Consider the following 14,054-nt stretch of genomic DNA (forward strand, 5'->3'; position numbering starts at 1 on the left):
CCTAAGTCTTTTTATCTTTTTCTCTAACTGATTTTCTACTTCAGTTTTAAAGCTTACAAATTTTTGTTCTGCCTCATCTTTAGTTCTAAGCAGATATATCTTTGAAAAACGAGTGAAATCATCTATAAAGGATATATAATATCGCTTTCCCCCTTTTGTCTCAGTATTTTTAAAATCAGCTATGTCTGAGTGTATTAACTCTAGAGCACAAGTTGTATGATGTTTTGCAGTAATGAAAGGTTTTCTAGCTAGTTTAGCTTCAGCACATACTTCACATTGAGAAAGCGAATCATCTTGCACGTTTGAGAGCATATTCATGGTTTTTAATCTACTCATGCATTTGAGACCAACGTGTCCTAATCTAGCATGCCATACATCAAAAGAAACAGCAATATACGCAGAACCGCCATTACGTGTGGCAAGATTATTCATGAAAGTTTCAAAGTTTGCAGAAGTGAATGCAATGAGGGGCAAAACAAACAGCCCCCCACGTAAATAAGTCTTCCCTAGGTACTCCCCTCTACGGGTCATGATCATTCTCTCGGATTCAAACACAAGTTTGATCCCGGCCCTAACCAACAAGGGCCCTGAGACCAAGTTCCTCCGCATAGTGGGGACATACAACACATTAGACAGAAACAGATACTTTGTGGAATTGAGTTTTATCTCTACTGTTCCTACTCCTCTTACCTCAGCAGTACTGTCGTTTCCCATATAGACTTGATCTCATTGTCCTTGAGTGAAGGCACGAAACTCCTTGAACATGATCCTACTCGCACAGAAGTGCCGAGTTGCTCCAGTGTCTATGATCCATTCTTCCGTGCCAGTCACCACATTTGCTTCCAGCGTCACAACCGCTGCTATGACTTCAGTCTCTTCCACCACGTTTGCTTGATGCTTGTTCTCTTGTTGGACATTCTTTTGGTCGTTTGCGCCCCATCAGCGATAGCACTGCGCCGCGCGATGACCGTTCTTCCCACAGACGTAACAAGGTCCTCCTTCCCCTTTCTTCTAGTTGTTTTTGAACTTGTTGTTATTGTTGGCTTTGACTCCTCTTTTCCAGCCTTTATTTTGTCCACCACTCCCAGTTCTGGACCTATCACCTTTAACATCACTGGATTCAACCATGTTAGCTTTTAACGTACCAGAATTAGAAACAGACCTTTGTCGATAGGCGTCTTCTATGTTGATGTGATTGACCATCTCTTCCCAGGAGTAATCCTTGGACTCATGTTTTACTTTGTTTTGAAACTCTCCCCAGGATTCTGGCAACTTCTCAAGTAAGGCATAGGTTTGTAGCACTTCACTTACCGGAATGAGTTCAGCTTCAAGGTCGGACACCAGATTCTCATATTCGTGCACTTGCTCGATCACCGGTTTCGTATCCACCATACGATAGTTGAGCCACCTCCCAACCGTGTACTTCCTCCGACCAGCATCATCAGCGCCATACTTCCTTTTGAGCATGTCCCAGATCTCCTTTGCAGATTTGTATTTAGCATAGATGTCTAACAGGTTGTCAGACATGTGATGCAGCAGAAGACCGCGAACCGTTTTGTTGTCCCGCTCGAACTTAGCCCGGATGTCTTGAGACTTGTCAGTTGTGACAGGTTCAGGTGTTACAGACGCAGGGGTTGAAGTGGAGCCGTCCTCTGTTTGAGGATTAGTGGAGTCAGCAGCTTTCGCTTGAGCAGGTTCAGGAACATACGTGAGAACGTATTCCAGTTCAGCAGATTCGATGTGTATGAGCATCTTGACTGCCCAACGACGATAGTTTAGGCCGTCAAGAGGTTGAAGCTTGGCAAGGTCAGATGCAGGCTTAGGTACGAAGCTCGACATGATATCCGAAAAAATAAATTTTTGCTTTTAACTGTTGGGGAAAATTCGGATAGAATGTGTCGTAGACCTGGGGCTACTATTTTTTATAGGCTGAGAATGGATGAATCCTGAAGGGATCGGTGACGTGTGCAAGACACTACCTTAAAAATAAAAAATTCCCGGAGACGGTTGTAGTCTTACCGGTTGCTTTCGACCAGTTAACACCGAAGCTCAGGATTGCAGAAGAGAAGAATAGAATTTGATGAGTGAATAGAACTGAGGAGAAGCAGGGTATTTATAGTATTGAAAATACCCGCCCCTCCCCTCTCAGCCATTCATGCTCCACGATTTTAGGAAGAATTGTGGTGAAAATGCCCACAAGAATAGGAAGACTTGTTCCACCACAACTTAATGTGTGGATGGTAGATTTCTACATGAAATCTACCTCTAAAAGAGAAAAAACTCGGAATTAAAATAAAGCCCGAGTAAAACGCTGACCCCCACCCCGACGCGCGTGCGAACCGTGCCGGGCAGGTGGCACGCGCGTGTGGGGTTCCCTTTCCTTCTCTTTCTACAATTGTTTAAGCCTTCTAAATGGGTTGGTATTAAAAAGGTGGGAATTAGTCCCTTATCCTTCCAATGTGGGACAAGAGTGTCTTCCTTCTACACACTTTAAACCACCATCTTGAATGTAATCTCCAACACTAGGATAATGACCATGTAATGCCTCAACAAGGAGACCACAGAGGTTCTACTAAGTGCCAATGTAACTCTTGTGGACATTGGACTCACAATGAGTTTTAAGCCTCATTCTCATGGAGACTCAAATCAATTGAAGCAATTTATGCAACTCTTTGAGTTTTAAGCCTCATTCTCGTGGAGACTCAAACCAATTAAAGCAATTCATGCAACTCTTGTGGACATTGGACTCACAATGAGTTTTAAGCCTCATTCTCATGGAGACTCAAACGAATTGAAGCAATTCATGCTTCATACGCTTGGCGTTTACATCTCTTTCTAACTTTCTTTTTCTCAAAGCAAAGTTGGACTAGTGAGAGGTATTGTGTCTATGGTGTTGCTCTATTCTCATAATGAAAACACCTTATCCATGCACCTCTTGCAAGAGTCCATATAAACCACCAAGCTCACAGCTAGAACTATCACGCTATCTAAGGGTCACTAAGATTAAATGACGCCACCAACGTGGACTGAACAAGTGAGCTTACGAAAGCTTGAACACCACCCATACCCATAACCGGACCCTGAATGACGCCACTAAAGTGGACCGAACAAGCAGGCTTACGAAAGCTTGAACGCCACCAATACCCATAACCGGACCCTAAGATTGGATGACGCACTAGTGGAAATTATGAAATTTCCGACCACCTGAAAGTGATCATAAATCAAGTTGATATCAAAAAGTGGTCGGAAATAGCAACAAAGGTTTTTCCGGATATTAAAAGTGGTCGGAACAAGGCTTTTGACTTGATTTAAGATCACTTTCAAGTGGTCGAAAATTTCATAATTTCCAATAGTGACGCCACCAAAGTGGACCGAATAAGCGAACTTACGAAACAGTTATCAGCTAATAGCCATTTAAACATGGCCTATATAATATACAATTAACATATTATATATGTATATATAACTAACATATTGATTCTGTTTACAGGCAGGTCCTAGGTCAAAACCCATTTTGCTGGCTATGCCCACGCCCTATAAGGAAACATATGATGAGCTCTGGTCGTTGCTTTCCCACTGCAGTTGATAAAAGGTCTATGGCAGCATGACCATAATTAAGAAATATTTTGCATGATAATGTTACTTGTCCAGAATAAACTCATCAAATATCTATAGTTGGAAACATGATCTATATACATGATGTACCTAAAATGAAAAATTAAATAATTTTTTTTTTCTAGAGACTCCATTTATTTCTTTTCTATTTAATTTAAACATTAATCATTCTCAATATTATATTTTACTTGAATGAATTTCAATTCTTTACGTATTTTGAACTAGTGGAATTCTTAATTAATACAGTGATCTCTATATACAATTTTGTTGCTTAATTAACTAAGTTTGTACACAATGCTTAATGAGCAACCGAAACAAGAGCTAAAAGACATTTTTAAAATGTAGGATCTGCAAGCTAAGTTGGTGTAAGCTTATTAAATTTTGGCCCGCACGAGCTTAGCTCACTAGTTCAGTAGACAGTATTTGGGAGAAAAGAGATCAAGGTTCGAACCTCGGTAGTGACAGTGTGGAGATTATGCTCAAAGTTGGCAGATCTCTTCTGCGCACCGGCATTTGGCCCTGTCTGCTGAGCCAGTATTGTCGAACCGGAGTATGGGGCCCTTGGAGTTGGGGATTCAACTTTTTGACAGAAGCTTACTAAATTATGTTAGTTAATGCGAACTCGCGTCATTATTAGAATGCTATTTAGTGAATTATATTACCTTAGGAACCTCACAAGTCATAAATTCAATATGAAGATTTCCTTAGTTTGAAGATCCGTTGAGGAGCTCAGTGGAAAAATCTCATCAATAAGGACATTAAAGGATTGTTGATGAGTGATGACTTTGATAAAATGTTAGATTTGAGAGATCTAACGAATTTTCGAGTTCTCAAATTTGAGTAACAATAAAGACTTAATATTATGTGGGAAATATTTGAGACTTTCATCAGTAGTGAGTAGTAATAGGAGGGTAATTTTTGGTTACATGAAGTTGCTTTCTAAAGCCGGGAAGGAGGCAATGCCCACATATTAATATGTTATGAGTATTTTTTGTTGCCTAATTCCTTTTGTGATTCAATTCACTAGAGAAAGTGATGAGTAGATTTTGGTGGAGTGGATGTAGAGGTAATAAGGGAATTCATTGGCTAGCCTGGAGTTGTATGTGCTTCACAAACGTTTTGGAGCCTTGGGTTTAAGGACTTGCAAAATTTTAATATCTCTTTATAGGGATATGATGACGATTCTTGACTAATCTATACTCACTATTAGCGTGGTTTTCAAGGTAAACTATTTTTTATAGGATATATTCTTTTTTAGAAGCTAGGTTTGGACCTAATCCTAGTTATGTTTGGAGGAACATTATAGTAGTCCAGGATCTTATTAAAGGAGGTTGTAAGTAGACGGTGTATTGGGATTTGGGAATGGTTTGACCACCAAATTAAAGTTTGGGATCAACCGTAGCTAACATTCCATCTAGAAATATTAAATCAAGATTCTTAAGGAAGGGAAGTGTATCACACTCCCTCCAAAAATATTAAAATATTATCTTCTTTCGTATGTAAATTGTATTTTTTTTAAATAATAATGAGTTTGGTAAATATACACACAGACACACGCTAATTTATGTAGTTGTTTTGTAAATTTATAAAATTTAAAAAATATTTTTAATAGTTTAATTGTATTTAATTATTTTCATATTTTAAAATATGTTATATCATATTGTTTAAAGATTAAACATTTGGGTGCGAATCTAAATGAGCACTGGCGCAAACTTGAGTGGTGCCCTCCCATCTTGGAAGATCTTGTTGATCATGACCGTCTCTGGACGAGCTGGCCTAGAAGAAGTAGCAGTTAGCTCTCTCTTTTTTCGGGGTACCACCCCTCCTTGTCCATTAAAAATATAAAAAATAATAAAAAATAAAAAAGATTAAACATTATATATTGTTAAAAAGGGCCTACAGAGTAAAAATGCAAGGTAAACTGCACTTCCACCCTTTTTTCTTTCTTAAATTTACAGTAGTAGGGAGAATTTCATTCATAGCCCTCCATGCATGCAAAATTCTTCCATCTGGATGCTATATCAAAGTTCCATAATTTGTTCTAGTCCGGGGTACGACAAGGAGGAATGAGTAATTTCCACGCAAATTCCATGCTAATACCACAAAACATCTAAAAATCATGGGGTTTTGAGGATAATCTGGACATCTCTATTAATAAAGGTGTCCTGAACAAGTTCACAACGTCACTCTCTATTAGATCTAAATACACTCTAACCATACAGAGTAGAATTTATGAAAAAACTAACATTGTATGTCTGTTAATTTTTTTATTTTTTTTTTAATGAAAACTTGTATGTGTGTTACGTTAGTTAATTATTTTTAAATTATTTACTTATATATTTTTATCATTGCTTAATTAATTATTTTAAGTTTGTAGTTTACTGACACTCATGAAAATAGAGTAAGGATATAAAAATAAAATAATCATTACAACATAAAAGATAACCCTCAATCAAACAAGTTTATATTACAATAATTACATACCTCCATTTTAACCAAACACAGAAATCAGCATTCCTTGCATACAATCTAACATTCCCTTCAATTTAACATTTCCTATATAATCTAACATTCCATGAAGTATTCTAACATTCTGTGATCCAAATGTCCTAAAGAAGAGCATTTAATGTCACTTGTTCATATTTTTAATTCAAGTTAAGAAATAATGTCAAAATAAAGGTCAAAAGAAAAATGAGAAGGTTAAAATTGGAAAGAAAGTGGAAGTGAACAACATAAATAACACACACAAATTTTTATTTAAAGAAAAAACATTTGATAAAACTTTACTACCAACACAATTTTCATTCTAGTTAACAACTACCATTTTTGTTATTATTAATTTTTATAGATTATAGATAATATAATATAATACAATACTATAAATTAAGTTAATATATTTATATTTGTAGTAGAATGTACAACTCAATAAATATAAAAATACGGACATAAATTAGGGATACTAACATAAATTTACTCTTATAAGTTTCATATTCATAGATTATATTAGTCAGATTATATTTCTGGTAGATTATAGATAATATAATATAATACAGTACTATAAATTTAGTTAATATATTTATATTTGTAGTAAAATGTACAACACAATAAATATAAAAATACAGACATAAATTAGGGATACTAACATAGATATACTCTTATAAGTTTCATATATTATATTAGTTAGATTATATTTCTTGTAAAATACTTATTATTATTATAATTATAATATATATATATATATATATATATATATATATATAATAGATAAAAACACATTAATTATTGAACCTATTTGAGTGGAGCTCAAATCAATAGTTACTCCGTATTATATAATAGACTAGGTTGCACGTAGTAAGATGAACCCAAGTCATTCAGAATTTATCTCCCTAATTTTTTTCAATTTTAATTTTTTTTTCTATTTTTCTTTTGTACAACTAAAATTAATGTATAAAAAATATATGTACAAAAAACTACTAGTGTAGGTTCATAAATTTACTACACTACTATAGAGGTTCGTAAAATCACAACCAAGGATTCTTAAACTCACCATGATGAGTTTATAAAATTATTATTGTAGTTTCATAAACTCACTATTACAAATTTATAAAGTTTGCATTGCAAGTTCATAAAGCCATCATTGCATATTCATAAAGCCATTATGTAGGTTTTTTAAGTGGGTTCTTTAAGTTACTATTGCAAATTCATAAAGTCGATATTGTAGGTTCATTAAGTATCTTTTATATATTCATAGAATAATTATGATATGTTTATAAAGTCAATGCTACAAGCTCATCATACAATTATTGAAATGATAAATTGAAAAAATATCTAAAAGCATTATATGTTTTTAGGGTTATAGGGTAGCCCTACTTACCCTTCGTAGTCCACTTCTCGACCTAAAATGATTTACAAGTGCATTTCTCGATCTCAAAATGATTAAAAGTGCATTTCCTGGCCTTAGGAGGGTCTAAAAGTGCACTTTCCGACCTCATGAGAGTCTAAATATGCACTTCTCGAACTTAGGATGGTCTAAAAGTGCACTTCTCACGAACCAAAGTTCACCCTGCATACATAAAAATAATATGATTGATGCATAAAAAAAAATATTATAGGTACATAAAAATGACACCAACAGTAGTAAATTTTTGTTCTTGATAATAGTAGCTTTTATGAATTAAATTTATGTACTAAAAGTAATGTCTTTATTTGCTTGTAAATTTATTTTAAAATTTTTTTTAAATCAAAATAAATATTATTTAAAAGAAAAAGGATTAAAGAGGTAGAATTTTCAGATATAACTGTTGCAAACATTTATGGTTTCAATGCTTCAAATCGGGTCACAATATTTTGGGTTGTGGAGTAACATTCTGTGGTCCAATACAAATTGGTACAAGAGTATTTTATGGGCTAATGAGGAGTTGGTGCACCGAATAAATAACTTTTGTTTGAAGTGGGATTTAAACCCACGCCTTCTCATGAAGACCAAAACTTGAGTCTGGCGCCTTAAACCACTCGGCCATCCTGACTTCATTGGTTATATGGCTGTCTATATAAATTATTAGTTATTCTGAAAAAATAACAGGAATTTATTTCTACAGTTGAAATGGCTTTGATACTGCACAACGCTATTCAATGGCCTTTCCTATTCTCTAGGTGAGGAGTATTATGCGAGGGTTTTAGACAAACTCAGCTCCAAGATGTACACTCTCAGAGTAATTTGATTCACGAAATATTAGATTACTTAAGAAAAGGTTAAATTGCTGCTAAGAATGGTGTCTTATTGATAGTTCGAATGATTTTATAATTAGCTACATTCGTAGACCCAATAACTGCTATGCCCATTCGTTAGCCAATGCGGAAGAACCATGGGTGGGTCGGTTTGGACCGATGTTCTCACTAAATTTCTAGCCTCAGGTTCGTGCTTACTTAATATTTTTTTTTTGAATGCTACTAGCTCTATTACATCGTAGTATCTGTTCATATACTTTCTCAACCTACTGAAACACAAAGAGCCAATAACGCCTCCACTGAGGCTCGAACTTATAACCTTCCACAAATGGAAGTCCAACCCAGATACCATTAGACTACATAGTCCTGGTCGTGCTTACTTAATATACTTCTTCTTTTACTTTAAAAAAATTAAATAAATTGATTTCTACTTGTATTTTAGTGATGGTAATTTAATTATTATTGATATTATTAATATTACGCTATGAAAGCATTCATGGTTATTTTATTTAGGGTGCGTTTGGAAATTCAGAAAATGATTTCTAAAAAATGTTTTCTGGATTTTCAGTGTTTGGCAAGAGAGGGGAAAAATGATGCCTTAGTCAAAGAAAAATGTGTATGTTTTGGAGAAAATGACTTCTCCTTTTTTTGGGGAAAGTCATTTTCCAACTTGCCTGCCCTCTTTACGCCTCAGCCCTCCTCACACCTATAGCTGTTAATATAGGCTGGTGAGGCGGGGCGGGGCGGGATTTTACTGGCCCAGCCCGCCCTTGGCCCGTGAGCCCCCGCCACTTTTTTTTTTTTTGACTCTTAAGTTGTTAGTTTGATACTTTGTTCATTTTTACCACTTGTACACTCTTAAAATATTTAAAATAACTTGTTGCATAACTAACATAAGACATAGTTCATCAATCATTGGACATTACAAATACAGAAATATAATTTTAAAGTTCATAGACTAAAATTTTAAAACATTAAATTATGATATAGGATTATGGTTATTACTTATTATGTTATAGTTAGATTTTACCTAGATTGTGAAATTTTCTAGGAGTATTTGGTAACGACTTTTGATACAAATTTTTCCAAATATGAAGTTCAACAAGTCTAGAACATATACACAAAAATTGTCATATCAATCCAAGGCCTAGAAGTAACTTTCTCGAATTTTTCCCTTAAACTGCGTCAGACAGAATTTTCTAGACAGCACAATGCGAAGAACTTAACGGAATTTTCTGTGATTACTAGAACATGTTGTCCAGACAAACTTTTTTTGGATATCAAGTTATATAAGTGTAGGTTTTCCAAAAAAAAAAAAAAAAAAAAAAAAAAAATCAAGCAAAAAGGAGTCCAGGAAGTATTTTTTTTCCAAATTTATTTTTTCCGGCTGCGCCAAACATAATTTTCTCGGATAGTAAAATATATTTTTTATGGCTATTTTTTCTAGATCAGACACCTAAAATGGTTTCCTGGCGGGAAACTTCTGGAAAACCAATCTAGGCGACTGGTTTCTACAATTTTTTTTTTTTTTTTTGCAATATCATTGAATTAAAATGTTGAAGTATACAATTCTCTGCATTTTCCTGCTCATTTTTCAAAAAATGAATCAAATACAAAAAGATAGTTTTCCATTGTGCAGCCTAACACTAGAAAGGAAAACGTTTTCTGAAAATGACTCATTTTTCAAAAAACATTTTTCAAAAGTTATTTTACTGATTTCCAAATGGAGCCTTAATTAGTGCTGCCGAAATAATTGTAATGTTTTAATTGGACACTAATTTGGTAATATTGCCGTTAATGTTATTATATACTAAAGTGTACATTATAGGTTACTATTATAATAATAATAATAATTATTATTATTATTGGTACCATACAAATTTATATTTAGAATAGTATTTATTTGTGGACAAGATTTTGTGAATTCATTATGAAACCTAGCGTTTTGTACGTGCAATATGCAAAAATTCATGGCCAATATTAATATATTGAAAAATAATAAAAATTTTAATTCGAATTGTATGTCACAATTTTTTATAAAATTTATATATTCAAAACAATAAAATAAAATAAATAAATAAATAATAGGGATAAGATCTGGTACAAAGAGTCTCCTAAGTGAAACATGCGGTGAGATCTGAGTCGTTGATCAAATCTAGATCAACGGCTTAAATCAATGAAAATTTAAAAAAAAAAAAAAAAAAAAAAAAAAAAAAAAAAAAAAAAAAAAAGACACGCGTCTTGGAAGGTAGAAGCTTTGTAAAAGACTAAAAGTGACGCACCTTAAGTGTTACAAAGACGCACCTTAGGTAGTAAAATCACGCACCTTAATTGTTAAAATGACGCACCTTAATTAAGTTTCAACAATAACGCACCTTAAGTTCTCACTTGTAGAACTGACGCCACTTAAGTGTTAAAATGACGCACCTTAAGTGTTAAATAACGCACCTTAAACTTTGAAAACACACACCTTAAAGCTTTCAACAATAATACACAAAATTACAATAATATCATTGCATTTTTTTTAATGTGTTCAATCTATACATTCTCTTTTAAATGGGAGGAATGGACTTGCTAACTTTTTCAAATACAGAGACACGAGAGACAATTCATGAATACCAACCCTCATTCGTCCTTATAAATTGTTATAGATTATAGATATAGATTAGATCTATGCATATAATCATATGTAAACACTCCTTAATGAGCTCACATATAGAACTTATATCAAGATGAAATTAAAGTGCACTACATATACTATTAAAATGAGTATTTTTCTTGACTGGTTTACATCATTGTCATCAATTATTGTAAGGATAACAAGGTGAGATTTACCATTGCACAACCTACCTCAAATAGTGACAACGAGTTTCCCTCGTCAAAAAAAAAAAAAAAAAAAGGTGTATTTGATTCGAATATTGGAATAGAATGATAATGAAAATCAAATATTTGGTAATGGTAATGATAATGCTAATGGTAATGGTTTAAGTAGAATGAATCCATTTGTTTGGCAGTAAAAGGAATAGGAATGAAAATAAATCGATAATTAAATTATTTAAATAAAATATATAATACAGAGATATACACATACATATATTAAAATTCTATATTAAATGCATAGACAATATAATGACCTTTAATTTTATTTTTATTTTTTTTTTCATTTTTTCTCCTTTATTTTTTATTTTATTGTTCAAAAGTAGATTTGATTGTAAAAGGGTAATGGATTTTGTAATTACCAAAGGATTGATTCAAATAGTAGAATAACAAAAGTAGGCAAACAAATATGATAATAGGTATTAAAATCTATTGCAAAAGTCCCCAACCAAACATACCTAAGTAATTTTCAACATAACTTATTCCATTCAAGTATACTTAGCTTTTTGTTACATATATAATGTAAATTTATTCTAACCTGAGGGGTGGAGTTGAGTAGAAGGGTTTCATTCATCCTTAACCAAATGTTAGGAGTTTGATCTTTAGCTTTGGATATGAAGCAATTTTAAATATAATGTCCATATTAGCTATCCCACGATGATGAAAATCCTAGTTACATCTAAAAAAATGTAAATTTATTCTTTTTATAAAATATTGTTTGAATAAACTTAAAGAAAAGAGGCTTTAAAAAAGATGTTTCCTTATTCCCAAAAGCTATGGCTACTATTTTGGGAATCTCATAAAATTTAGTACGTATAAAGTGGTGATCGAAAAATGACTTATTTTAAAGCTCTTTATTCAGCCTTTATTTAGTCTCATACGATGTTCTAACATCATGTATTAGTTGGAAAGCTTTCTTGCTCCAAACTTTATAGTTTGTTCCAAAGCATTCTCTTTCAGATGTCAGGAAACTTTGGGATTCTTTAAAGGAGTTAATTTCATTTATGATCCTAGATTTATAGTTGAAAGTCCACTTTTTGTCCCTTTTAATCAGAACATTTTTTTTTGTCATAGTATTATTGTGGCATGATCATTTTTTATCCTCTATCAACAAAATCGTTGAAATGTCATTAAATATATTGATATTTTGATCTTTTTAATACAAAATGCGTTGACCCATTATATTTTTTTATATATGTTTATTTAAAAAAATTATAATTGAAGATCAAAATGCCCTTGTATTTAATGAAATTTAAATTATTTTGTTGATAGAGAACTAAAAATGATCATGCCACAATAATACTAGGATCAAATGAGGATGTTTAAAAAAAAAAGACTAAAAATGAATTGACACCTATAAATCTAGAACCAATAATGGAATTAACTCTTCTTTAAAGAATTTTTACTACTTGTTGTGGAAGTAATTTAATTGAAATTTGAAAAGTTAGTAGTTGAAATTTGAAAAGTTAGTAGTTGAAAGTTAAAAATTGATAATAAGTTAGTTAATTGAATTAGAAGTGATTGAATAGTAAAATTAGTTGTACGTTAAGAAATGTGATGAACGACAAAAGTCTAAAAATGACATTTATATATATTATATATTATTATGATAATTTGAATGTCTGTGTATAATACAATATATATTATAGGAAAATTTATGTGTACATAATTAATATTAATATAATAATATATAAAAAAATGCCTTTTTAGTCTCTGAATTGTGACATTATGGATAACTCAGTCTCTTATTAATCGTAATTGTAATCATATTTAGTTGCTGATTAAATTGTTTGTTTGGTGGCCTTTTCAATCCTCACCTGATTGGACTTTTTTTTTTTTTTGGTACATATTAAATTCTATATAAATATCTCCAACTCAATTTCTTGCTTTCAACTTCAAGCTTTAACATGTCATTTTCATTTTCACTTTTATCAAGCCTCTTCGATAGCTTTCATATTACCTTCACAACATGCTTGAAAACATCTGGATTAATCCATATAAACACTCCACAATACTCTTTCATTTAACAAATACAAAATCTAGCCTGAGAAATTTGTATTAATCACTTTTCAAAATTCTGAATAATTCAAATGATAACTGAAGTATTCACATTATAGAAAATAAACACTTACTATATATCGTGGGCATGCTTAAAATTATTTACTGATATTAACACAACTCCAAGACATTCTAATTGGTAGTGTCTCTACACTAAATTCTTCATAATTTAAAAAAAAAATATACTATTTGAAATTTGAAACATCTTTTAATCAATTAAACTTTGAACATATGGTAACTTGCTTGGAAGATGGATGTTCAAATTTTCAGAGCAAAAATTACCTCAATATTGGCAGATAAAAGGAGTATGTTATGTATGACGGTTGGGGCAGCGAAGAGAGAAAAGAGATAGCTAAAATTGTATATTATTGCCCCTTTAATTTATCAATTATTGCAAATTAACATTAGGTTTTAATAGATATTTGATGTGGGAACTAAAAAAGTCACCCACTGAACAATTCAATGACTAAATATGACTATAGTTATAATTAAAGGATTGAGTTGTTCATTATATATGTTACAAAAAAAATGACCGAGTTGTTCATTATGTTATAATTAAGGGATTGAGTTATAAGCTAGAACTTATGTTGAAATGATATAAGAAGCAACGTTTTAAAATAAGTTATTATTTTAAATTAGAAAAAAAAAATATTTTAGTCTTTCCGTTATATTCACAATACAGTATTAGTCGTTGAGTTATATGTGTGATCATCTTTAATTCAAGTTATGCGCAAAGTGGTGATTTTAGTCACTCGGTGACTATTTATGGTGGCTTA

The 14,054-nt window shown here is 32.3% G+C and overlaps 1 protein-coding gene across 1 annotated transcript; it reads right to left on the reverse strand.

The window, feature by feature from the left end:
• Positions 1–1,011: 1,011 nt before the first annotated feature.
• LOC109158015 lies at positions 1,012–1,839 on the reverse strand. Its single transcript, XM_019305834.1, has one exon. It carries the CDS (start codon positions 1,837–1,839, stop codon positions 1,012–1,014), a length of 828 nt encoding a protein of 275 aa, XP_019161379.1.
• Positions 1,840–14,054: the final 12,215 nt, after the last annotated feature.

Source organism: Ipomoea nil, unplaced genomic scaffold (genome assembly GCF_001879475.1).
Source record: "Ipomoea nil cultivar Tokyo-kokei standard unplaced genomic scaffold, Asagao_1.1 scaffold2805, whole genome shotgun sequence".
Lineage (NCBI taxonomy): Eukaryota > Viridiplantae > Streptophyta > Magnoliopsida > Solanales > Convolvulaceae > Ipomoea > Ipomoea nil.